General features: G+C 41.0%; 1 protein-coding gene across 7 annotated transcripts in view; it reads left to right on the plus strand.

The window, feature by feature from the left end:
* Window positions 1-27,041, plus strand: part of carmil3 (capping protein regulator and myosin 1 linker 3) — a 149,534-nt gene extending 122,493 nt beyond the window's left edge. For 2 of the 7 annotated variants that reach the window (XM_034702400.1, XM_034702399.1), the window contains exons 30-40: window positions 1,416-1,482; window positions 3,595-3,728; window positions 4,516-4,595; window positions 15,303-15,422; window positions 17,394-17,544; window positions 19,076-19,442; window positions 22,104-22,207; window positions 22,305-22,518; window positions 22,702-22,773; window positions 23,095-23,214; window positions 26,308-27,041. In XM_034702400.1, coding sequence (XP_034558291.1) covers window positions 1,416-1,482; window positions 3,595-3,728; window positions 4,516-4,595; window positions 15,303-15,422; window positions 17,394-17,544; window positions 19,076-19,442; window positions 22,104-22,207; window positions 22,305-22,518; window positions 22,702-22,773; window positions 23,095-23,214; window positions 26,308-26,348 — 1,470 coding nt within the window. In that variant the 3' untranslated portion in view covers window positions 26,349-27,041. Of the gene's footprint in view, window positions 1-1,415; window positions 1,483-3,594; window positions 3,783-4,515; window positions 4,596-15,302; window positions 15,423-17,393; window positions 17,545-19,075; window positions 19,443-22,103; window positions 22,208-22,304; window positions 22,519-22,701; window positions 22,774-23,094; window positions 23,215-26,307 lie in introns of all 7 variants that reach the window. The other 5 variants (XM_034702397.1, XM_034702396.1, XM_034702401.1 and 2 more) reach the window with 3 other exon arrangements.
* The last annotated feature ends 257 nt before the right edge of the window (window positions 27,042-27,298 follow it).

Genomic DNA, 27,298 nt, shown 5'->3' on the forward strand with positions numbered 1-27,298 from the left:
CCGGAGCTACAGCCCCACTGAGTGGCAGGAGGCTATGTTGCAGCTTGGACAAAACATACCACTGGCATTTCAGACCTTGAGTAATGGTAGTATTAGTAACCAGTAAAGGTGAATGGTTTCTACTAAACACACACATCCCTTAAATGTCAGGTTTAAGAGATTATGGGGGATGTGGTCTTTATACAAGATATACTGTCTTCAAGAAAAAAACACACCTGTTAATCTTTCACAAAGTGTTTGTGCTTTAATGTATTAAAGCGATGAAACAACAGATTTCACCTGAAAAAGGCACAGCACTTTATCATTGTTAGTTATAAAACGTATCTATTTCCATATATATATTCAAATGCAATTTAAAGAGGAAGAATATTTATCCATCCCATGTTGATAAGAGTATTGCAAACTTGGAAAATAGCTCTTTCATGTAGTTTTAGATGAGAGAAAAAATGTGCAATTTGAGGTTAATCACTAGTTAACTTCAGTGTTTGACAGCACAACATATTCCATACACATCTTCACAAAATAGAGTATACACTGTCAATGAACAAACAGGAGCAGGAAGAAGAAAAACTTATAATACCTGCCCCTCCCCTTAATCACAACATAATCTAGCACTAAACCAGACGGCCAACCTGTCGGTAATCACCTTCTCTTTTCCCCAAACATCAAATTTAACAATGAACACTGAAACAATCAAATACAGATTAACTGGATGAGTTTGTAGTTCCCCATTACTTCACCTTTTAATATTCTTTTAAACTGTAAAATATTAGAGCAGCATTTTATATCATCATCCAGAGAATTCCGAAGTTTAACTCCACAAACTGAAACACACATTTGCTTTAATGTAGTACGTGTGTATGGACTTTTGAAATAAAATTTCCTTCTATGTTCCTCCTCATGAGATGTAAACACAAACAACGTAATAATCTGTTTCTGGCTTTAAACATAAATAATAATGTTTTAAAGTTAACTAGGTCTTTACATTTCAACAAATAGGAGCTGATAAACAAACTATTAGTATGTTCTATAACCTTCACCTTATTTATAAGTCTGATTGCTCTTTTCTATAACACTTACAAAGGTTTAATATTAGTCATATACGTGTTGCTCCATACCTCCGAGCATTAACTAAAATATGGAAGAACAAGTGAACAGTACAAAATACAAAGAAAAGCAGAATCCAAACTGTCCTTGGCCATGCCTCAAACACCAACACATTTACACACTTTCCTCTTTATATAATCTGTTAATCTGTATGTGGTTTCCAAGTCAGTTTATTATCTATTATCACATACAGTACATACTACATTTTAATAATTTGTGCCTGCTGCGTGTATTTGTTAACTTCTTTGGATGTAAAGTGTTTAAAACAAACCTGTTATTAATCAAACATTTCTCTCCTGTGACTAAAGGACACGATGGCAATTAAGAAACGGAGCTCCAGAACCAGAAGAATCCGACCCGTCTCCACCAGACTGAGTGAGTGGTTCAGACTCTACTCTCAGCTCGATCCTCTCAAGTGTTCATATAAAAAGATATATTGACAGGAGAAGCAAGGACAGGGTCAATTCACTGCGCACTTGAAGTGAGAGGAGAAATTACTGTATATCTTCAGCTACAACATCAGTGTACGGCTTACCGTTGTGAACTGAGTGATTATGTCGTTTCATGTGTAAGCTGGGTTTAACTTTTTCTCAGTTAAGAAGGCGGCATATTTGATTTTGCAGGAAATACCCCAAAATGGAAGGATTAACCTTTTTAAGGTAATTACATGGCCTTTGTCTGATTCCCCTCCAGGACAGAGCTGACATTTGTTGTTCTAAAGGTGATATAGCTGTAAGTTTAGATTTTGCTTTGAGTTGTTTCCACCTCACCAGGCAGCTGGGATGATGTTTTAGTCCTCTATTTAAACTCTGAATAATTGTTAGGATGAAAATTATAAAAGCTTTTTAGAAGCACAGAGTAGCAGCGTGCGCATTCAGCTGAAGGTGAACTACAGGTACTGTGTATGTTCATGGGGGGAAAGCATCAGATCTAACTGCCTACCTGTACTACTGACATCACGTGTATCATTGTAAACTTTAAGAGTTGCACTGTGTGTAGTTGTTAAATTCGACACAGATGGGCAACAACGATTTATCAGATGGTAAAATCAATAATTTAATTTTCAAAATGACAGTAATACCCTGCAGGCTTTGCTTTGTGTACTTCCTGGCTGATGAATCAGGTCTCTATAAATGTCAGGAAACCTGGTCCACATGTTGATGTCCACAGATCACTTCGTTTTCAATAAACTGTAGGGTCTGTTTAGCTCCAGTTTCCCTCCTGAAAGTAGTCGTGTTGCAGGATGTTGCGCCACTCGGTCTGATTGGGGGCGATGTGTCCTGGTTGGAATGTGACGTCAGTGCATATCCTCTATTGCAACCTTGGTCTATTTAACAGGAAAGCTCATGCTTCTCCAAGTGGGATTTCATGAGACACTTACAGTGAGTGTGCCCGTAGATAACAGTCAGCACAGATACAGTTTGGAAAAGCTGGCTGGTGTGTTCCTAAAGAGATGTTGAGATGGGTACTACTGCAGAATGACACTCCTACAAGGAATCTTGACACTCTAAACAGATCTATACACTAAAAGAAAACGATCCCTTTCCTAACCCTGACAATGAAGAGGACATGTTAACATTGTTTGGGAAAACACAAAAAACCTTACCAAATGCAGAGCACATGATATTTATTAATCATTTCAATCAAAAAGACTGACAGTGGATGACTGATGGCATACATAGAACATTGTGTGTCAATTATGTAACATTAAAGAATAAAGTGACTTAGGCCAATTTTTGAACATTCTTGTGTGACTTAGGCAACTTTAAACCTGGCTTAAACTGCCCTTCCATGCTATAGTGCAAACTCAAAACTGAAATTACCCTGAGTTAAATTAAACAAATGTCAGGTAAATCAAATTGGTCAGGAGGCAGGAAGCTTTCCTCACTTCTCCAGGTCTTCTTTGCTGGGTTTTTATTGAACTTAACCCATTTCCAACATCCAGTTTTGACAACTTTTTGAAACCTGACTATTACCTGTCCTTTAATTCCATAAAGCAAACTCAAAATGTAAATAACTCTAACCTAAATGGAACAAATGTCAGGCCGATAGTAAACCTTATCACTCACCGGTAGAAACTGATTCAAGAATCATGTGTAGAGCTTCTGCTGGACTATAGATTCTGTTGCTCCTTGAAGCAGCTGCCATCATGAAACCTTACTACATTGCCCAAGTCAGACATTTTATCCTAAAGAATCAAAAATGTTGACTTAGGAGAAGAATAAAATGGACTAAGTCACCCTCTAGATATAAGCCATTGTCCTATAGGGCATAAAGAGCATAATCCTTTCAACTAAGGATTAAGGCGGTTTTACCAGAGGCGGCCAGAATCATCAAGAGATGATTTAGGCCAAAAACTCATTTTTGTCAAAAAATGACTTAGGCCATTATTTTAATAGGGTGATGATATGTAGAGTGTTGTGAAAGCATTACGTCACATGAAAACCATTTTCTTCTTCCAATCTTTCCCATCTTGTCTCATTGCAGGTCTAGGAGATGAGCCCAGCTCCTCTCCGACCCCCTCTGCTCCTCCTCACACTGCCTCTCTCACTCACTCGGCATCCTGGGAGTGTCTGTCCACTCTCCCCACCAACGGCTCCCCCCTGCGTCACGTGACCCACGTGAGACCCCGCCCACCACGCAGACACAGAACAGGGCACCTTCCCCCAGAGTCCGTGAGTTGATTGCACATGGCATGGCAGTGACCTTTGACCTTTTGGATAAGCATCAGTAGACTGGAAACGTCTTACCCTTGAGCTGCTGTTTGTGGAGAACGTAAAAGGGCAGCTCCTCAAACATGAACTAATGTGAGAGATTAACTGACCCGATTCTAACGCAGGCAGCCTCGTCTGGTTATTTGGTGGTTCTTTGAGTTTGAAGGAGTTTTAACAATTTCTTTAAATGTTCAACTGCCCCAATTTTCATCTCGTTCAACAACTTGGCAATCGGTCCATGCATAACTACAAAAGGAGCTTAATATATACGTATGTTTTTGTGTTTGCTTTGTGTAATAATTTTCTTATCTCTTTTGCCACAGGCACACTCTAAAAATAAGTTCCTTTAAAGTAGGAGGCTGTCGCATGTGTCTTTGTTCCTCAAATGTTAATTGTGCACAGCCGTCTCCCTGGGGTGCCGGGGCAGCCTTTAACTCAACTGCGTGTTTGTTTTAAGACTTTGTATAAGCTTTTTCTAAATCAGTACAAACCCAGTTAGGGCAGCGCGACGAGGAGTTGTTTTACAAACAGACTCCTGTTGGCAGTGGAGTCAGTTTCACCAGCCAGCCATCTAAAACCATAAAACCCTTTGTCAGCCTTTCAGCTTTTTGTCGACATGGTGGATTGATCATTGTCCCTGTGTTATTTTATCTGTATCCCGTGTGTGTTTGTTTGTTTGTATGTGTGTGTGCAGCACTGCTCAGAGAACGGGGGAGTCAGTATGTTGGAGGATGGACTGCCTGATTTCTACAGCAAGAGAGTGCTGCCCGACAGGTAGGTCACAGAATCAGGTTCATTTTGTACAATCATTAAAAAACTACAGATATGTCGGCGCTCTGGCAGCGCCTGAGGTCTGCACACAGACGTGAAGGACACACATGGGGACAACTGAGTGTTAACTTAGTGGATCAGTAACACCTGATCATCTCAAAACAAACAGGTCCAACAAAACACAACAGGACATGATCTGATCTGAGACATTTATAATCAGATCATTATCTCTTGACTTTGATAAAAGTGTATTAAAAATGTATTGATGGTAAAAAGAACATTAATCAACATTCAAAACCATGCGTATGACTGTGACCTGGGGCTGGTAAACGTAGTGGTTTTTTTATATTTCAGTCAGACAACTCATGTTTACTTAAGATAAAGTTTATTGCAGCATACAGTATTGTGTTTGGCGTATGGTCTCCGAACCTCATTACTCCTCATAGATTATTTAAATGCAGACATTTAGGAGTAATGAGATAGGACTAACCCCCCTTGGAGCCCGCAGGTGGATGCCGGGGAGAAGGTGGGTACAAAGTTTTCACACAGCACTGAGCAGGACAGCAGGAGCACTTGCAAAGGAGAGGCAGAGACAGGGAGACTTGCAGCTTAAATAGACTGCCAAATGAGGATGTTGAGATCAGCTGATAGGAGGATGATGACGTGTCAGTATGAATCAGCGCAGCTTGAGTTGTCTGCCTGAACTAGCTTGCAGGCAGCCCTCCATATGACAAAGATTGAAGAAACCACTGTACTCTGTGTGTAGAATGAGTGCTCATCAGCGGAGCATCTTGGAGCCTTTCAGCACATTGTTTTAGATTTTATGCCTGCCACTTTTATCTCTGTTATTCCCAGTAACATCAGACCACTGTTCAGTGAAGAATGTTCTTAAAACTTAATTTTTGCAGGACACCACTAAGTGTTCATGAAAAGATGAGCTCAGGCTCTACCTTTGTTCCATCTGAGCTCAACTTGAGAGACAAAAACTGAGTCTGACAAAAACAAATGGATGAGGTTAGATTGAGACAATTGAGAGAACTCCCTGATTTCTCCACCTGAGCTCAAAAGGAGTCACAAAACTTGAAAAATACCTGAGAATCATTTCAGATTTTGACGAGACCTCCTTTTGAACTGAAAGGGAGACTAAGCTGAGACTTTTTGTAACTTTTTTTCTGGAGGCAAGAATGAGAAACAGGAGACATAAGCTATAGTCTCTTTTTCCTTCAAACAGATCTCATTGTTGTCGAGGAGACATAAATGAAACACTTTTGAGATCTCCTTTCTAAATTTATTTTTCTATGGGTTACTACAAGCCCATAACTTCAAGCTATTCTGTGGAGGTCATGATCCCTTGTTACACTACAGAACTATTTCTATGTCAGGGATATAGTAAGTATGCAAATTGGAACCCTGACAGGGCGAGCAGCAATCCCCAACCCTTGCAGCAATCAGCAAGTGATGGGACAGGAACTTGCTCCAATGTTCCCTATCACAGATGGCTGGGTCTGAGTAGCTCCTCTGGCTGCTCTCACATCTGTACCTGCTGACAGTCCTGCAGGTACAGTGTTTTTCCTACTCTTAAGACTACCTTGAAACTAACATTTATGCCGCAATGGCAGAGGCAGACTGTGCCAGACTTCTTGTATTCCATGTATTGATTTGATGTGACTTGTGTGATCAGACGGTCCCCAGCATTGCTGTTACTGTCGAGAATTATTACGTTTCGATTATTGATAAGGAAGTATCTATCACAGCCAGATAATAAGAGTTATGTTGTTATTTCAATATATATTTGAGCAACACATGGGCAGAGATGCATGCAGGGTGTAAAATTTAGTTTCTAAGATGCAGTTTTAATGCCTTTTTTTGTTTTAAAAGTTGGCTGTCATATTCACCAGTATGATAATAATAATAATTCATTTTATTTATAGGCGGCTTTCTGGACACCCAAGGTCACCTTACAACATAGCAATAATAAAAGCAACACTCAACAGTAAATAAATACATACATTACAATAAAGATACAATACTAGAAAAATAAAAGGGGGAGGGGAAGTCATTCCAGTCCCAAAGAGACGGATTAGAGTGCGTATGCTTGGCGGAAAGGGTGAGGTATAGGCGGGATTTGAAGGTGGTGGGAGAGGTGGAATTTTGTACGTCCTGGGGGGGAGAGTTCCAGAGGCGGGGGGCCGAGCGGCTGAAGGCTCTCATCCCCATGGTACTGAGGAGCTAAGTTGTTGATGGCCTTGTAGGTGAGGAACAGAATCTTGAAAATGATGCGGTATTTAATGGGAAGCCAGTGGAGTTGCTGCAGGGCAGGTGTGATGTGGCTGGTGGAGGGGGGTTCTGGTGATGATGCAGGCAACAGAGTTTTGAACCAGTTGAAGTTTATGGATGGACTTGTCTGGTAAACCAAAAAGAAGGGAGTTGCAGTAGTCTAGGCGGGAGGTGAGCAGAGTGTGAACCAGAATGGATGTACTGTTGGGGGAGAGAGATGGACGCAGGCAAGAGATGTTATGGAGATGGAAGTATGCTGACCGGGTGACATTAGTGATGTGGGACTGGAATGACAGTGTACTGTCGAGGATGACACCCAGACTCATAACATGGGGGGAGGGGGAGACGGAGGAGTTGTCAATGAGGATGCACAGGTTATTTGTATAATATGTAGAAAGAGCTTTTTCATTATGTTTAAGTATTTCACTCAGGAAATAAACCTTGAGGCGTGCTGGTTTGAATAAAAATACTCTTCAATTTAAGACAAAAAGTAACCGGCATGAGTCTCCGGGACTTGGTGGCAGCATCTTACCTCACATCAATCAAAAGCTCCTGTTGGCTGAGCTTAAGTACCGTACCAGTAGCTTGCAGGACAGAAAACTCCACATGGTGAAAACAGATGGTACTAAAGAGAGCTACACAGTCACACAGAAAACTTCACATTGTGGACTTTACTGAGTGCAATGGAAGTCAGTTTAAACCTTTTTACCCTCTGGACACTCCACAAAACAGACTACGTCTTATACACCCATGCAATTAAATCCTTGATTTTACACCATCCCATAATCTTTGGATGAGATGTGGAACAAAAGGAAAGGAAGAAAGAGACTCGGCTAGCAAGCAGATTTTTAAGTGAGCATGTTGCTTTGAAAATGTATCTCAGACATCTAAAGCAGAAACACTGTATATTTCAGTGAGTAACACTGCATGAACATATCAACAACACAATGATTCAGTCACTATCTACACTGAAATATTCAGTGTTTCCCCAAGCTTCACACTGTAAGGACAATAAGACAGAAAATGAGGCGTGATCACAGTCAGTCACAACAAATAGTAACAGAACTTTTTGAAAGATATCACACGTCTCACATTAGGATTCCTTCATTGTGAAAATGTTTACCCTTAATTTGTAGATGCTGAGATCTTCTTTAAAGAGGCACTGAGCCATCATCATAAGAAGTCGAAGTAATTAGATTTTTTTCTACATCAGTGAATGTGATGCACTTTAATACTTAATCTGTGTAATTAAATTTGAAAATGTTATCAGTGTTTCATCACTAAGTGTTCAGTTCATACATTTCATCCACACAGGAGGACTGAAGGGTCTGATTTGAATTCTGTGCGTGCTTTATTCCTATCTTTAATGCATCAGACTAATCCTGCATGTAGATGTGAAACACACCTGTTACAGTGGGTGATGTACAGTCGAAAGTATAGAACGCATCTGGACACAAAATGGAACACCTGTGCACCTGCTGCACAAAATAACACAAAATACAAGCCTGCATAATTATACCTCTCTAAAGCTACTTACAGTCCATATCACAGGAATCAGATGTGTCCGCACAGCCCTCAGTGCTCTCATGGTATGTAATTGAATCAGTGATGAATGTATGCGGACAGATGTAGAGGACAGCTTCCATTTGCACTGAATAGAAGCCTCATTTAGAGCTGTATGTTCAATAACAAGAACATTTCCCATCATACAAACTAAATCATCTTGTTTACCGTCACAGTCCACTGACTTATTTTCTTTCAAACTGCCCAGTGGTCACACAAGATTTGTTTATGTGCTCCCTTTGAAGTTCTCATTGTCCGCGCGCTCCACGGCAAATAATACATTAAAGAAGCCAAACTCATTTCTGTGTTTAAAACAGCTAATTAAATTTAGACCAAAGTAAATGTGCAGGCGTAATCACATTCCAGCTAAACACTGAACATAATTGTGTCACGTCCCGTTGGGTCACTTTAATGTCACGTAAATTAATATGTTTGTGTAAATCACAGTGCTTATGGCTCATTAAAATGGCTGCTTAAAGTGATGAACTCACATATGCTCCCCTCACTTCTGTTTGTTTTCCTCGTATGATAAAAAATAGAGATATTAGTTTCCAGCTGTAAACGTAGTCAGCAGAAAAGCACTTTGCAGTGAATTCTAAAAAGGAGATGATTGTTGAACCTGCCTCTTATAAATCAGCAGCTCCAAGTAAAAACAAACAATACACAAATTGAAATGCTGTCTGTATTTTTTTGTTGACAAGTTTTCGATGTTAGCAAATTGATAGCTTTAGCCAAGTGTCCAAAAAATCCTTACAACACTCGTTAAAGTCTTTATAAATTTAGTTTAGAAATATCATCAACTTACAGTATCTTGTTCTGAAGCATTTTTTCAAGCTGTTCTTTTAAGAGACGTTTTCAAATTCACTTGACATTTTGTCAACATGACTTTTTAGAGTCAAAACTGAAACTTTATATATATATATACATATATATATATACATATATATATATATATATATATATATGTATGTATATATATATATATTACACAAAATTATAATACAGCAACACAACTCTGATTGGACAAGGTCTCACACACACTGATACACAAACAAAATGAGAAAAACAAACAAATGTACAAACAAATAAACGTGATAAACATAGACTGTAAATAAAAATGGACAGTGTTGCTCCGCCTCTTCCCGTTGTACGGTTCTGAAGCCAAAAAATCCCGCTCCTGGCGCCGCCATTGTGCAGCCAGAGCCTGCGAAGCCACTGTAATAAGCTCCGCCCTACAGCGTAACGTCACAAGACGCTGAATGTCCTTTGAAGTTTCCCTCTATGGCGGCTGTGAATCAAAGCAAACCCAGAAGTAAAACCCCGTTTTGTAACCTCTAATAACTAACGAAAAAGAAACTTTTCAGAAAAAAGAGGACTTGGACACAAAACAGTCAAATACTAACTACATATCACCACACCATATGGATGTGAGAAACATTCGTACGACGTGTATTTATTTTTTAAAGTTTGACAGATTTTTTGACCTATACTGCAGCCAGCCACCAGGGGCAGACACACTGCTGAAAGCTTCACCACCAGGGGAGCATCCGGCTCCCTTGGTGATAACCTACAACACACAAGACTTTGGAGCAAAGGGTGGAGCGTAAATATTGTTTAGTGTATAGATAAAGAGATAGAAAATTGAAGGAGAAAAAAAAGAAATGTATACTTTCATGTTCATTCAAAAATTGATTCAAAACTGAAACATAATGCTAAAGCTGTTGTGGATGAAACTACAACAGCGGCTTAGCTAACAACTGAAGCTCCTCTGACTTGATGCCCTGTAGAACAAAACTGTATTCACATTGGGCCTCATTCACTAATAAATGCGTAGAAATGTTCTTACTCTGCGCATAAAATAAGGGTGAAAAGGCGTCAATTTCATGGTTATTTAATACATTTAGATAATTCACAGTTATTATTTAATTCTATTAAATGCTTTTTTATTTTACTGATAGTAGTTTACATTTTCTGAGAAAGTTGGTCGTCATCATTTGTGCGTACGCATGGTCAGAAGTTCTATTTTTGTTTGCAGTGTAAGAACAAATTCAAGTAGGGATATATTGATTAATCCCAGATTTGTGCTTCAAACGTTCGTACGCATGGTTTAAACACATATTCGTGCGTACGCACTGTTAGTGAATGAGGCCCAATATGATTAGAGAGGACTTAGAAGACATAGAATAATTTTAGCTAGCCATTTGTTGGCAATTTGCTCACTCGAATACATCATAGCTTAAAAATGTTGACTGAGTTTTACAAGAATAATAATAATAAATGTATTGATACAGCCCCCTTTTATTTATTTGTTTATTTATTCATTCATTCATTTCCAACAATAAATACAATAAAGAATAATACAATTAATTAATTAAAATAAATACAAATATACTTTTATCGCAGAGCCTTCCCGGATTTTATCTGAATTTTATTTGACTTTATTTTATTTTAACCATCTTAAGAAATATATTTTGAAAGAATTTTATTCCTTTAGAGTTATTTTAAGGGTATTTTATGTCTTTTAAAATATGTTTTATTTCTTTATCTTGATTTATGTGTTTTTATGATCTGCCTGTTTTATTTTGCTGCCCATGTAAAGCACTTTGTAACCTGGTTTTGAAAGGTGCTCTACAAATAAATTAATTAATTAATAAAATAAAGACATATAGAAAGGCAAAGCAATTGGCTAATCCAGCATCGTTTCTGTAAAGACTGGCATAAAACATTGGTTAAAAAAGGCAATTAGATGAAGTAACGATCAAAGATTTAGTCCCATCACTTTCGTCCATTTAAAGCAGATGAGTTAAATCCATTAAACCCCGGCTGAAGCATTCACAGTACCACCAAAGAATACAGATGGCTGTTAGAGCAACAGAGATGCAACAACACGTTAATATAAATAGCACCAGTCAGTCAGCGCCCATAATGTTAGAGTTCAGCCCTTTGTTCTTCCCATCTGTCTGCTGAATATGTTGTCTTTGAAGAATTGTTTGCGCCTCTTTATTACTTCACATTTTTATTTGATCAGTACCACAGTTCAATAGGTTTTATAACAAAGTCTACAAAGTGATGTCCATTGATGCTGTTAATGAAAAGAAGAGTATTATCAGTCAGAGTGAGGCGGATTCAACTAAAATCACATCAACAATCAAATAAAAAACAGCTTAAATATAACATGAGATCAGGTGAAAATACACTCAATACGGATTTATATTAAAGCCTCTGTTTAAAGATTTTAAGTAAACCTATTATATGCATTTCACCTTTCATTATGTCAGTCTGAGACACCTATAGAGTATCTTTGCATAATTCACAGCTCAAAAAACGTCTTATACATCTTCTACTGGCGACTGTGAAAACCTTCATTTCAGCAGCCTCTGCTTGAAACGCTTCATTTGGCTGCTTCTCCATATATGATCAGAATCAGAATCAGCTTTATTCGCCAAGTATGCTTGAACACACAAGGAATTTGACTTTGGTAAACTGTGCTCTCTTTGTACAAGGCATAAGAATAGGAATAAGAATAAGAACTACAATAAAAAATAAAATGAAAATATAATAACAATAACCTTAGCTATAAATACAAAGAAACAACAAATAGCTTGACTAATATGTACAGGCTAAAATAATATGATAAAGTGCAGTGGTGAGTTGCAGAGGTAGTTTTACATTATAAAATAGAAGTTAAATAATACAAAAAATAGAAATATGGAATTCTGCTTGAGAATTGTTGCATTGTGTATCTACATGTATATTTACAGAGAGTATTGATCTGACAGGTATGACACTGTTATGGTTTAGTGTTCATCAGAGTGACAGCCTGGGGGAAGAAACTGTTCTTATGGCGGGTTGTTTTGGCGCACAGTGATCTGTAGCGCCTGCCGGAGGGGAGGAGTTTGAAGAATTTGTGTCCAGGGTGTGAGGGGTCAGCGGTAATGCTCCCTGCCCGTTTCCTGGCCCGGGACCGGTACAAGTCCTGGATGGGGGGCAGGTCGACACCGATGATTTTCTCTGCAGTCCTTATAGTCCGCTGCAGTCTGTGTTTGTCTAGTTTGGTTGCAGAGCCAAACCAGACAGTGATGGAGGTACACAGAACAGACTGGATGATGGAGGTGTAGAACATGATCAGCAGCTCCTGAGGCAGGTTGAACTTCCTGAGCTGACGCAGGAAGTACATCCTCTGCTGGGCCTTTTTTCTGATTGTGTCTATGTGGGAGGTCCACCTCAGGTCCCGGGAAATAGTGGATCCCAGGAACCTGAAAGAGTCCACAGTAGACACAGTGCTGTTCAGGATGGTGAGGGGGGGGAGTGGGGGGGGGCTTCTCCTGAAGTCCACTGTCATCTCTACCGTCTTGAGCGGGTTCAGCTCCAGATGGTTCTGACTACACCAGAGGGCCAGCTGTTCCACCTCCTGTCTGTAAGCAGACTCGTCTCCGTCCTGGATGAGACCGATGACGGTGGTGTCGTCTGCAAACTTCAGGAGTTTCACCGAGGGGTCTCCTGAGGTGCAGTCATTGGTGTAGAGGGAGAAGAGCAGTGGGGAGAGAACACATCCCTGTGGGGCGCCAGTGCTGATGGTCCGGGTGCTGGATTTGATGCTCCCCAGCCTCACCTGCTGTCTCCTGTCCGTCAGGAAGTTGGTGATCCACTGACAGATGGAGGCCGGCACTGTGAGCTGGGTGAGTTTCTGGTGCAGGATGTCTGGTATGATGGTATTGAACGCAGAGCTGAAGTCCACAAACAGGATCCTAGCGTAGGTCCTGGGGGAGTCCAGGTGATGCAGGATGTAGTTCAGACCCATATTGACTGCATCCTCCACCGACCTGTTTGCCCGATAGGCAAACTGCAGGGGGTCCAGCAGGGGGCTATAACTCTAAGTTAGCCACAGCTGGTAGATGTTACTTTTCACACAGCTTTGTAGTCATGAAATGACCCAAAAGTCATGTCTTTACCTGAAACGTCTGAGGCTAGCTGTTGCACCCATTCAAGCTCCCCATTATACATGAGCTATTGTCACATTAGCTGCTGTTATAATGCCACTTACAGTTTGTGGTTCTGAGCCTTCGTATAAGGTCTTCAGTTGAGACCCAGACCTAGCTCGTACTGGCCTTCGTATACGAAGGAGTCATCAGTGAAGTGGTGAGCATAAACAGCTACGTTGTGACTGTTACCTCTGTCCATGGGACGAGAAAATAGCCAGTACTTTTCCTCAAAACTAAAACACCTATGAGCAACTTTTTGAGGCATACTGAATCAACATGCAGTAAGCAGGAAAAAGTCAAGAGGTGAAATGGACTTTCTAGGGCAGGGGTTCCCAAAGTGGGGGTCGGGACTATCTGGGTGGTCGCGGTGACACTAATGGGCGGGTCCCAAGATCTTTTTTTCTTTAATCTAAAATTTCTTATTTTTTTCATTACCTTAAATATATTTTGGGGAAAGTAATTGCATTTGAAATGAAACACATTTGTTTAACTAGTTTTCTACCTTTCCTTGTTACCAGATGACTCCTAAGGTTAGCGTTGGGGTTAGTTGACAATAACAAAGCATCAGTAGCAGCAGTTCATCCATAACAGCACACCAGGAAACAGGCAGATGCGCATGTAGGTGTATCATTTTCTGCAGACCAGCTAAAAGAAATATGAAGATATATTCAAGGGGTATTGGGTGTCGCAAGTCTTTTGCACTTATATTTTGTGGGTCATGGCCGAAAAGTTTGGGAACCCCTGTTCTAGGGCAGGGAACATTTAAAAGAGCTTCCAGGTGGGCGTGTCCTGAGAGTCTGACATCAGGTTCAGTCCAAGACTTCAAAGTTCTCAGGACGAGCTGTTCAGAGGAACCAGAAAACATGTACAGGGATAACACCAACATCTGTGTATTGCATGTGTTGAAACTTTGCAGGAGTGTGGTATGGACATCCAACATTAAAACAGTATACAGCATATATATGTATATTAAAATGTGAAGCATAATAATAGGTCTCATTCAAAGACAGCTCAGATTTTTGGAAAGATTGTCCTGCGTGGCTGAAGTCTGCTAGACTGATTTTTGACATTTAAATGAGTACCTCTCAGACCATTTTTAATTTCAAAGAAGCTTTACTAACAGATGCAGAGTAGTGTTGTCAAACCATGACACAATCACTGCAATAAAACTTGTGATGTAAGCTGCCAGGCTATATATTAAAGTCCGACATCCATTTCATCTACATAGACGTTAATCCAGAATTTAGCATTTGCACATAATATGAACTGCCCTCCAGTTTGTCTTATACTGCCATCATAGCAGAAAGACCCTAGACTGTCAGCAGCAGCTGTATTAACTTAAGAAAGTGCATAGTCATGCACTCCTCTGAACAGTCAGTCATTATTTTAAAACCTGCTCCATATTAGAGGATCGGTCAGGACCAGGTCGGCCGGAAATTTGTCAGCAAGTAAAATATGAGCTTGCAGATTTTATTCTCCTGCGAACAGAGCTCAGAATGTTCACCTCAAAAACCACCAAGACCAACATACCCACACTGGGATAGCAGAACACGACTACATGACATTGTGTTCTCATTGCTCACCAGCAGTGCATGAAGAAGATTCATTGAGGCAGCATAAAGTGTTCCTTCTGTCAGATAAACTAAACCATCTGCACCCAGAGAAATAATGGAGGCTGTTTGTGTCAGATGGTTCATTAGCATAAGGAACGTCAGCTGCTCACACTGGTGTCCTCTCCACTGACGGCTAATATAGAATATATACTGCACAGTAATAGTTGCCGTGTTTAGTTTTTACTCTGCTCCCTCTGTAAGTATTGATCTGTTGTTTTACCATCTTGTCTTTCCCAATGAGCTCAATCATCTTTGTCCTCTGTCTCCCCCTCCAGTCAGCTGTCATCCCTCCATCAGGCCCAGTCACTGAGGAGGAAGAAGCGACGCAGCGTGTTGTCCATTTTCTCTGGCTTCCGTAAGAACCGCAACTCCACCATCTCCAATCAGGACTCCGAGTGAGTGTGCAGCAACGGAACATTAGAGAGCAGCCAGACCCAGAGAAATGAGCAGGCTCCTAAATTAAAGCAGCGCAGGCATTAACGTCACTTCATCGCTTCATAAATGTTTTAATAGAAGAAAATATCTCTCTCCCTCTCCCTCTCTCTCTCCCACTGTTTTCCTTTGCTTTATGATCTTGGCTTTGCGTTCATTTAAGCTGCTGTTACGTAACATATAAAGAATTGTCTAGCAGCAGTGAAAGTAGAAAAAGGAAAAAATGGAAAACTTATTTAAAAAATGAATTGCACATATTAACAGAAGAGTGGGGGAAACTTGCAACCAGCAGGAACTCTTTCTGGACTTCACCTTGAAGAAAGAGTCTCACACTTTCAAAATACAGGGGATAAAAACCCTCTATAGAAGCTACAGCAGGTGCTTCAGCTGACTGGGGTGCTAAAGTGTTTTTTAAAACCAGGTGACATAACAGCCTCTGCTGGTGAACAACCTCGCTCCAGCACAGGGGTTACTCTGACACAGAGGCAGAGCTTTACAGTCGTCTAAAAGAGGAGCATACAGAGCAGATGAATCATCATCAGGGCAGTTATTGACATAAATCACCTCTTATGAAGAGTTAAACACATTTTAAAGGGTTTTAACTGCACAATGTTGCTAAGCAATAAAAGAGGTGGCTTATTACAGCCTTCAGTTGACTCCTCTGCATCACTTTCTTTGACTTTGAATGTGTGCATTGGACAACAACAACCAAAGATTATTTTTTGATTGAAGCTGCAGATTTGTGGCAACAGAGGTAACTTGTATTAAACATAGACTGTATGAATAATGGATGTAGTATCCGTGACGTGTTTCTGAAGCGCTGTTTTGAAGCCAATCGTCAGCGGCAGCCATATTGGAAATGTTGAAGTCAACCTAACTTCTGTTGAGCGAGTATAATGTAAAGAGGCGGGCTGTGAGCCTCCTAGCCAACAGCTACAGTGTTCCTGCCTGTCAATCAAGTCAGCTGTGCCTCTCATTGGAAAACTCGTAACCTTAATATCTTCGAAATTGCAGTGTTATGATAAAATTCACCCCCCGTACAGTGTGTGCCGATCGAGAAATGAGCTATTCAGACTTCACTAGTTTTTTGTACCAGGCTGTAAACATGTTTATTTCTGCTGTAAAGATCGGCTTTTTTGAATTGGTGTGTATGTGGTTTCTGGTACTTCCTGAGCCAGCATCAAGCAGACCCTCAATGGACTTCAGTTTTTAACACTTCTGCATTGGCTTCAATTCAAATGGCCGGAGGTTGCTGCTTGGTATTAAACAAAAAAACATGTTTTATCATCTTCTTTGTCTTTGTTTTATTAATAGATACAGACTGTGAATGTGCAGGTGTTTTTAAAAGGTATGTCCGAATCGGGGCAAGTCAGATGACCCACCCCTCTCAGGTCGAAGGTAAACCCAAGCGGCAACCTCCGGTCTCAAAATATGAAGCCCATGCATAAGTGTTATAAACTACAATACATCGAGAATCCGCTTGAGGCTGGCTGCAGAAACACCAGAAACCACATAGACACCAATTCATAAAAGACAATCTTTGCAGCATTAATAAACATGTTTACAGCCTGGTTCAAAAAACGGCTTGGCTCTATACGGTTCAGAAGATATTAAGATTACAAGTTTTGGCCCAAATAAGGACATGATTGACATGACTCCCGGACGGGAACACATAGCTGTTGGCTAGGAGGCTCAAACTCTGCTTCTTTACATCACACTATGCATGTTTGAGTTCCACATTTCCAATATGGCTGCCGCTGACGGTTGGCTTCAAAACAGCTGGCTTCAAAACAGCGCTCAGGAACAGATGGGTGACGTCACGGATACTACGTCCATTATTTATGCAGTCTATGGGTAAACCCCAGAAATGTGCATCAATATGACTCATCAAAATGTCCTTTATCTCTCTCTGGCTGTCTTGCTCTCTGCTGCAGCGGCGCCTTAGAGAACGTCTACTCGATGATTCAGCACCCTAAGGACGCCGTGAGGCCAGAGAGCACCGTTCCAGGAGCAAACGGGACCATGCCTTCACCTTGGCCCATGCAGGGCGGGCCTCCCAGCCCCCCCTGCCTCATCCAAAGACAGGTACAGTTTACACCTGAACAGCAGGTGCCATCTGAGCAGGGCTTGTGTGTCATTAAGCCTTTGATTTTTATTTCAGCACTGGTGTTAGCGTGTCAAAGCTATCAGACTTAGCAGCATGGCTCAGTCACAGCAGCATTGACACATCTAGAGAAAAGTCACGGCACCTTGCAGGCTGTGAAGATTGGTATATTTGAGTAATCACACTGTCATTTCATAAATTTGACACCTTTCTTTGCTGTTCTGGGGGTTTTGTCTGAAAATATGTCACCAAAAAGTAAACAATAATTAATTCACTTAAAATCTCCTGAATTCATTTCAGATACTGTGTTAACTTAACATTACCAAAATGTCATTACTATCTTATTAATTTTCTGACATCAGCCTATAAAAAGAGGCAGATTTATTAAAGATATTTTGTACCTTTACATATAAGATACAAAAAAAAGCCTTGCACTAATAGGGACTCACTTACCAAAGGTCAAAAATGACTCCTGGGCTGACAGATCATCAATCAGAGATCTCATCCACCAGCAAAAAAAAGCAGATAAATTACATTTTTTTTTTTTATTGATGGATATTTTTCAAACTTTGTATTAAAAGTTCAGGCTGGCAGGAGTAAAAGTGTTTCTAATAGCAGCACAAACTAGCTGGCTGAAAGGTAAGGTGGCCGTCACACACACAGATATTGCTAGGTAGTACTGCCTGGCTGTTTGAGAATAGCCACAGTGAGTGTGTTGTGACAGCTGGTCAACAAGAAATCCAAAATTCACACTTCCATGACAGCAAAGGGCTCCTGGCAGTGAGTCCCTGCCATCGTGCACTCCTGGGGGGGGGGGGTCGCTTGAGCGAACTGTGACCTTTGCAGGCGGAGTGACGCACTGCCAAAAACGCCAAAACGCCAAAATGGTTTGGCACATGTGGCTTTTTCGTTCCTCCATGTAGAAGTGCACCGATCTGGCACAACAAACTGTTCCGTAAATGCAAATGAGTGATAATTCCAATAGCTGTCTGCTGCACTACCAATCAAACTCATAAACAGGGATTCAATTTGGAGACTTCTGCTTCCCTATTCCTCTGGTTTCACTCAGCACGACGCAGAACATAGCTGCATGCTGTGCCCACCACCTGCTATTCCCAGCCCTGTCAGAGTTGTGGAGGACTATATGGCCTATTTTAATCTTGGTACACATACTCACACACACAAACTCAAACTTGCACACATACAAGAAGGGGGAGTCATGTAGTCATCCAAATCCCTTTGCCTCTCGAAGCAGAGTCCAGGGATCCTCCATGATCCTTGTGAGGATTTGAGGACATCCCCAGCATAATTTGATTTGGTATAATTTAATTTGCGAGTATTAGACATGAAATCAAGAGCTTTCACACTTGCTACTGTTATCAGCACACTGGACTGTTGACAAAGTCATCCTTGCCTCATTCATTTATCATGTTAAGTATGTTATATGTGATATTTTGTAATATTTGACATTCTATAAATGTCTTGATATCCTCCTCTTTGTTTTTCATCCAGTCTACCGACCTGGTCAGCATGGTGTACAGCTGCATCGGGGCAGAAATCGAGGACTCAGACGGCAGCAGCACCTGTGACCTCAAAGACGCAGACGACACCGACAGGTCGACCACCGTCTCGGACGCCCCCGCAGACTCTCGAACCAACGGCCACGTGGTGTCCTCCAAACAGCAGACGGACAGACAGATTGAGCCGGGCAGGCAGGAGCGGATCGTCCCCCTGACAGACGCACAGACTGACATGGAGGAGGACAGACAGAGCGGTGGAGGGAACGTGGTCCCCTGCGGGCCGAGGCCGGAGCCCCCTCCACAGAGCATCAAGCCCAGTCTGACAGCTATGAGGCAGAGACACCTGCAGGAGAGCCTAGGTACTACAACAGAGACACCAGGTGAAGCTGTATCATAGGTTTTAATGACGCCTTTGAATGAGCGTGAACAGAAGATACACATGCAAGAGTTTTATTATCACAACAATGTGATTAATATTGTGATGCTCCATTCAATTATGTCATGCAAACATGTATAATGTAGTGTTTGAAAAATCTAATACTATAACAGGTTATAATTACTGTAGAGAGGGGATGAGGAAAACTAGGTGACACTTTGCAGTCATACGCAAAACTAGAAATTTCACAGTTTTAAAGCATGTTGCACTATTTAAAATAATTGTAGGTAATTTATTTTGCTATAAAAACAACATTCTCTTTACATAATTGATCAAGATTGATCAGATTATTGTGTACACTTGAGGTCAAAATGATTAGCCCCCCTTGTGAACTCAGATAAAACTCTTGCTTTCTCCATGAAAATGACCATTAAAAACAAGTGTTTATAGTTTGTGTTTCCAAAATAACAAAGACAAATGTTCGACTTGGATATTTTATTGATGCAATGAATTGAAACAAGAAAAGGTAAAAATGGCATGTCCAAAATTATTAGCCCCCTGGCCCTAAGTAGTCAATAGTGCGCCCGTTCTGAGCCAAACCTGACAACAACCTCTTCAAATAGTTCTTTACAAGGTCAGCACATGTCTCTGGAGGGATTTTGGCCCATTTTTCCAATGCAAATTGTTCCAGCGGGTCCAAAATACATGGTTTCTGAGCATGGACATTCACTTTGAGCACCCGCCACAGATTCTTCACAGGATTTAGATCTGGGCTCTGTACGGGCCACTCCAGGACCTTGGTTTTGGTGTCCTGTTTGACCAATTTTGACGTAAGCTTTGGATCATTGTCTTGCTGGAAGACCCAGCGCCAACCAAAGCCTAGACTAAGAGCAGAGTTCTTCATATTATCCCTCAAAATGTCAACATAACTTTCTTTTTTCATGATGCCATGCACCAGAACAAGATTTCCTGTGCCTGAGGCTGCAAAACAGCCCCACAGTAAGATGCTCCCCCCACCATGTTTAATTCTGAGGACCATGTTCTAAGGGTTGAAGGACTCTCCCTTTCTTGGCCAAACATGAACAACATCCATATGCCCAAAAAGTTCCATTAGACCAAAAGATGGACTTCCAAAACTCAGCTTTACCTTTCAAATGTTCTCGGGCAAACCTCAGTCTAACTCTGATGTGCCGCTCTTTGAGTAAAGGGGTTCTTCTGGGACGATGTTCCTGAAGCCCACTACGATGAAGATCCCTCACAACTGTGCTCCTTCAAACATCAACTCCAATGGAGGTCAGGTCAGCATCAATCATCTTGGCAGATGTCCGGGGCTTCTTGCTGAAATCTTGTGTTTTCTACCACGCCTAGGGTTGTTTCCAACAGAGTTTGTCTCCTTGTACTTTGCAATGATGCAACATACAGCTATTCTAGACACTGTAAAATGCCTGGAAATTACAGTATAGCCTTCCCCCTTATTATGAGCCTCAAATATCTTCTTTCTGAGCTCAAGACTGATTTCCATTGTCTTTGGCATGGTTAGTAAGAGTAGTCTCTCTCAATAACGTGTTCAAGTGCCCTGTTTGGAGTCCCTTAAGTAAATCTCAATGCTGTTTGAATGCTCAGGTGTTGTTAGGAAGCCAACAGACCTACAGGTGTTGTTAGGAAACAAACTGACTGCTCAGGTGTGTTTTAAAAGTAAAAATTCACAGGGGGGGCTAATCATTTCGACCACCCCATTTTTCACTATATTTGATATAAAGTTATCCTAAAAATGTATTTTACATTCCAAAATGTACCAAAGCTACTAAAGAACACTGGTGAATGTTTGCTTATATCAAGTTTTATCAATGATTCAAACATTGGGCAGAATTTAAGGAAAATGTTACAGAATTCCCGGGGGGCTGATAATATTGACCTCAAGTGTAGATGTGTAGCTAATCAATATATATTTTGTATTCCTGGTTTGAAGTACCTCCTTTTAAAAGGATGACAAGAAGCAGTTTAAAAAGCAAAACAGCTCAAATTTAAAACCAGTATGACTTAATTCCATCAATATCATTAAAAACATGTATTCATGACCAGCCACTGAACCTGGTTTTAATGAGAGGTGTTGATCCAAACTCTTGCGTCTTTTAGAGAGACGTAGTCATTGTTAAGGGCAAGTGTAAGTTTCAGGACCAGACTTTGTAATGAAGCAAACCCCCTCACTTTAAAAAGTAGATATAGTCTACTCTCTGACTTGACGGGAATTATAAGATCTGTTGAGTAGCTGGAGGCCAGACAGAAAATCAATGTGAAAATCTGAAGATTGACGTAGAGGAGGAGGAAAAAGTCCACTTTGCTTCTCTGCTGCAAAACCTGTCTGCAATATATGGATGTTTGAATCCCTTCATTAACTGGAATCACAACAAAACCTTGCATTTCAACATCTGTGCATAAGCATAACCAAATGCCCAGCTCTATATGCTAACTGTATGGGTGTTATTGTTTGTTCCATGATTTCAGCTCCACTCTGGCGGAGGCTTACACTTCCAATTACAGAGTGCATATAAAATGTGTCAGACTTTGTGCTTTTAATTTTCTAACAAAGCTGTGGCAGCTTACTTTTAAGGACTGAGCTCACTGTTTGTGTTTTTTGAACCAGAGGAAGCAGGTAGGCTGGAGGCAGAAGAGTCGAGTGAAAGGAAGCGTGAAGAGAAGCAGAGAGCCAGAGGTCCAGAGGGACAGCGTCCCCTCATACCCAATAAAGTATGTGTTCAGCATGTTTAACAGAGGGAAAAGTAGTTGCCTCCCGTGCAGCCAGCTCTGATCAGTAACATGACTAAATGCTCTGTTCCCTCTTCAGCCAAGCCTCGACATCTCAAGAGATAAGACCTCTCCAGAAAAGGCAGTGACCCCTCCCAAAACCTCCCCAGTGAGTCCAGGCGAGAAAGCAGCCAGCGAGCAGAGGAGTTTGCCTCCTGTTCAGCCAATCATTGAGGAGGAAGGGACCACTGAGAGGAAAAGCCCACCTGAGTCATCCAGGGATGGGATGGAGGCTGCAGAGGATGTCAGTCCAGGTAACGATGATGTTTAACTACAGAGAAAATGAACATGAAGGACATTGAGGCAGTAATAAAACAGCATGCTGTCTGCTCTGCTGTAGATTGCAAACTATAGGTTGTTGATGAGGTCAGTTGGGCCTCATACACACAGTGATGTTTCCAAATAATGATGATGGTTGTGATTGTTTCACCACACAGATGAAGGAGAAGGCCGTAATGGATTTCCAGCAGCATCTCGTCACACCAGGAAGTCCAATTCCTTTGACATAGGTACAGTTACTGTGGCCACAGCTCCCTAACTGTTGTTCAAAGCCTGTAATATTCTCAATCTGCTCACTGTTTACTTTCCACATGACTGCCTGCGTGAAGTTCACTCCAAAGTGCAGTTTCTGTTCATAATTCATGACGAAGGTGTCTGCCCTTTGTAATGGTTTATCAAATAAAAACTGCATGAGCCTCTTTTTGATGTTGCTCCTGAGTCTGTAGCGCCTTGCCAGCCGTGTACTGCACCACTCCGTTTTTTCCTGCAACCCTCCCCTCTCAGTTCCCAAACCCCACTCTGTGTGTGTACTGTGCGGTTTTCCCCCTCAGGCATGGAGCGGGACAGCCCCTACGATCTGGAGAGGTCTTCAGATCGCAGATTCCCTGTGAAAAAGCCCTGTTTGCCCCAGTACAGAAACAGATCTCTGGACTGCCCTGCTGGGACCAGGTGTATGTATCTGTTTCACCTCCTGCTTTGCATGTGTGGTATGACAGCCGTGTGTCAGTTTTCACCTTAGGTTTCCTGCAATGCAAATACGTTATACCTGTCATGGTGCAGTTTCACTTGAGTCAGCTGAAACCAGAAAGAGTTGTGCAAAGTGTCAAAAGCTTACTTTGTGGCCGAACTTATGCAGAAAGACATCTGTGTGGATTTTTTGCAGCATCATGGGTGAGTCATACCATACATTTTGAATGCATGCTTGTCCCGGAAGGAGAGACTATAAAGCCTTATTAATAGACTTAATTTGGCAGTTTTCCAAAAACATCTCTTTGCAGCTGGCAGCTGGTTTCGACTCCACCGGGATAAGCATGCTTTTACCAAATCTCCTCCATGATCTTTTATCGTTCCTCCTATAACAGGAACTGATTCAATCCTGATACTACTATGTTCTATTATTGAAATAATTGGCAGCCATGTTTAGCTGATTCATCATCAGTTTTTACACTGAGACATTTTGGTATTGAAGATGGAAACCCTGAGGCAGAGGAACTCAAGAGCCACTAATGATATGTCAAAACTGCTGCCAATTACCTCTACAGAACTGTGTGTGAACAACCTGCTGCAGGGACTCAATTACCAGCAGTGTGGAAATGATAAAAGACTCCACATGTCACAGATGATGGCATTAGAGCCAGTTTTACAGAACATGTGAAACCAAAGTGGTCCTCTGTGCCCTGTCCGGGTGTATTTTTGGCAGACTAATGCTGCAGATACGTCATACTCTGGACAATAGGCTCATTGTCACATCGTGATTCCTGTAAACACTGACAGCGTGCAGGCTGTGTTAGAGGGATTCATACTGTGCGTGCCAATGTTTGGCAAACTTATCTTGGACCACTCAGAGGTACCAGAATAAGCCAAAAGCAGTTCTGAAAACAGCTTTATCAATCATTATTTATTCAAAAGAAAAGGAACAACAAATATTTATAACAACACCTGAGTCAGCGATACATTGCACCTAAGATTATTGAAAATATTAGTCATCACAAATGTTTTAGAAGACTTTGAGCACGTCTAGCAGACACAGAATGGCATGGTGATGTATTGTGAGATGCTCCCCACAACCTCATGAATGATTATCCTTCTGTGCCTCCCCATTCTGCTGCTTCATGCGACACCTAGCTTACAAAGTAGTTGCTTCTAGCTTCTAGTAGATTTGATATTTAGAGCATGCAAACAAGAGTTATGACGACATTAAACAGCAGCTTTAACATTTATTTCTAAATCTTTTCATGTTCAACTGATGATTGCCTTTCCAATATTTACTCTACTTTTCAACAGTTTTTGGTCTTCATCATAGACTCTATAAAACATGGATGTAGTGTCAGTCACATCAACAATAGGTTTCAGAATTTGGCATTATGAAGTCTTAGGGTGTTCGCCCAATTTGTCAATCGCCAAATGTTGACTGAACCTAACTTTCAGTTAATCAGGAAACTAACAGAGATGGAGCTGCAGTGAACCTGAAGCCGACTGGCAAGCTTTAATGCACCACCTATAAGTCAACATGCCACACCCCCTAATTATGCAAAGTTATGCATAACTCATGGACTTAATGTGTTCATATAAACAGTCAGGTTTAGGAGCTTCTCTGCTTTACACCAAGCGACAATGCAGAAGAGTCAAAACACTGCAGTTCCCCAAGTGTCCACTTGAGGCTGGCTGCAGAAGCCTCAAGCCCACCTCTTTGCAAGTTTCCTGGCTGACTGAAGATTTGGCTGAGTCAGCATTTTCAATATATGGAGACAGCCTTTAGGTGCATTTCGACCGGGTCTTTTAGGCCCCCAGAACTACTTTCCCAGGAACTCAAAGGTTCCTGTGCCCCCATTGTTGTCTGCGTTTCGACCGCAGGCTGAAGTCCCGGGTAGATTGTGCAAATCCGGCCGGTGACGTGTGGAGAAAAAAAATTATATTAAATACTATTTTGAAATCTTAATAAAAAACTAAACTAGTATGCATTCCTAGGAACTCCCTCTGTGTTTCAACAGCTGTGTAAACTCAACATTCAACCAAAAGTCTCAGGACCTTTGAAAAGTACTACCCCCCAAGCAGGGGCTTTTCAGGGGGTAGATTATCTACCCCTGAACCAAATTTAGACTCTGGTTCCTCTGGTCGAAACACACGTAGTTCAGGGGTAAAGTCCCTGCAGTCGAAAAATGCCTATTGTTGAGCTTCACAGCACCTCTTTAGAAACCATCACTGGGACTACTTCCATGTTGTATGCAGTTTATGCTTTATGCTCTTAGCTGCTCGCCTGAGTTCAGTACTGTGGTTTATTTTTGCGATAACACCCTCAAACAGTCACCATTACTGGACACTCCTAGCCGACCCCTCTCCTGAGCACACACTGGTAAAACCAATATATAATAATAATTGACAGGACTTATAAAGCGCTTTTCAAAGTACTGTAAAAACAGAGGAGGGGAGGGAGTAGAGGTCACGTGTTGTAGTCTTCTTTGAACAAGTAGGTTTTGAGTTGATTTTGGAATATGTTGAGGTGAAAGAGAAAATCTCCTATGCATGTTTAAACCACAACAGTTCTGTAAATATCAAGGCCTGAAGTTCTCCTGAACAATGTTCATGCTTGAAACATGCCTAATTAAGCTTTCTTACTTGAGCTCCTGGATACTGCTCTGTGGTGAGGCTGTAAAATCAGGTATTAAGACGCCAAGCATCAACTTTGGAGTCGTGTTTATGTAATACACAATTTTCACTTCGGTCCCTGCTAACTCCAGGGGGAAATATCTGCCCACTTAGCTGGGTTATGTTGTATGAGTAAGTAGTTGATTTTTGTATTTTATTATTTATTTAATAACAAAAATGTAGCAGCTGCTGGAAAACAAGGCAAAATAAAGGAGTGTTTGCAGGCAGTGGATACAAAACCGATCTTATAATGCCACAGTGTGTCACAGAACTCAGGGGGAATCAGGGTTTGGGTGGTCTTTTTCTACAGTTTGCCACTAAAGCGGACTCTTATCATCTCACATGATTACTAAACCAGTTGCTTTATGGTGTATTGACACTTTATTTTGCTTCTTTAGGTTATGACAGTCCCCAGCTGGGAAACAAAGACCCTTTATGACGTTACCAGAGCACCGGGGGACGGACAGACTTGAACTTGGAGGACTGGAGAGAGACAAGCTTTTAAAACTGTGTGCACTAAACTTAGAAAAATAAAATCCAACAGCAGCTTATTTTTTCTTTATTACATTTGTTGCTGAAAATGCATGTACTGTATGCTTTCTGTTTTGAACTGGTTGCACTTGCTGTGGTTTTTCTCAGGCATTAAGTTAAGTCTAATCTGCAGGACGTAAAGGAGCTGTCACACACAGTGCTTCAATGTTTCTCCAGTACCATGAACTCTTAGTTAAAGCATTTGTGAAAATCAATTATTGGAACAAGTCTGTCTTCTCATCCCCTTCCCAGTCTTTTACTGAAAATCTGTGATGACTTCAAGTGAGTCTGTCCTGTATTTATTCTGATGGAGATGTAAATACTGAATATAAAACTGCACTAACCATTGTGGTATTCGACCAGTTAACAATCATGTTTTTATTTGTGATAACCTATCATTTGATAATGTGTTTGTAAGTATGCCTTTGGTGTATGCTGATGATTGAGAAATGTGTTTTCATGCACTTAGCACTCCCATCTCTTCAAGAGTATTTAAGTCAGTCAGTGGATCCAGTTTTAATCTGATTTTGCAGCCTGGAAATGAGTATATTTTCTAAAAATGCTTCTATCAATCAGAATAAATAAAATTGACTTTACACTAGTAGTTTGGTGATGATTTTTTTCTTTGAGCACCTTTTCTACGAACGGTATCATATGAGAGTTTGCCCACAATAAACATCCACTGTGAAGGGATGGAATGAATTAATCTCATGCTCCAGAGAGGCTTATTAAAGTCTGAGAAGATACACCAAGAGAGCCTGATCAGAGATGACTTTGCTTGTGATGGACTAAAACAGTTGTCAGACTGCTTCACTTGTTTTCTTTGAGTTAGAAAAAATAACTGACACTTTTTATTTC

Source organism: Notolabrus celidotus, chromosome 15, assembly GCF_009762535.1.
Source record: "Notolabrus celidotus isolate fNotCel1 chromosome 15, fNotCel1.pri, whole genome shotgun sequence".
Lineage (NCBI taxonomy): Eukaryota > Metazoa > Chordata > Actinopteri > Labriformes > Labridae > Notolabrus > Notolabrus celidotus.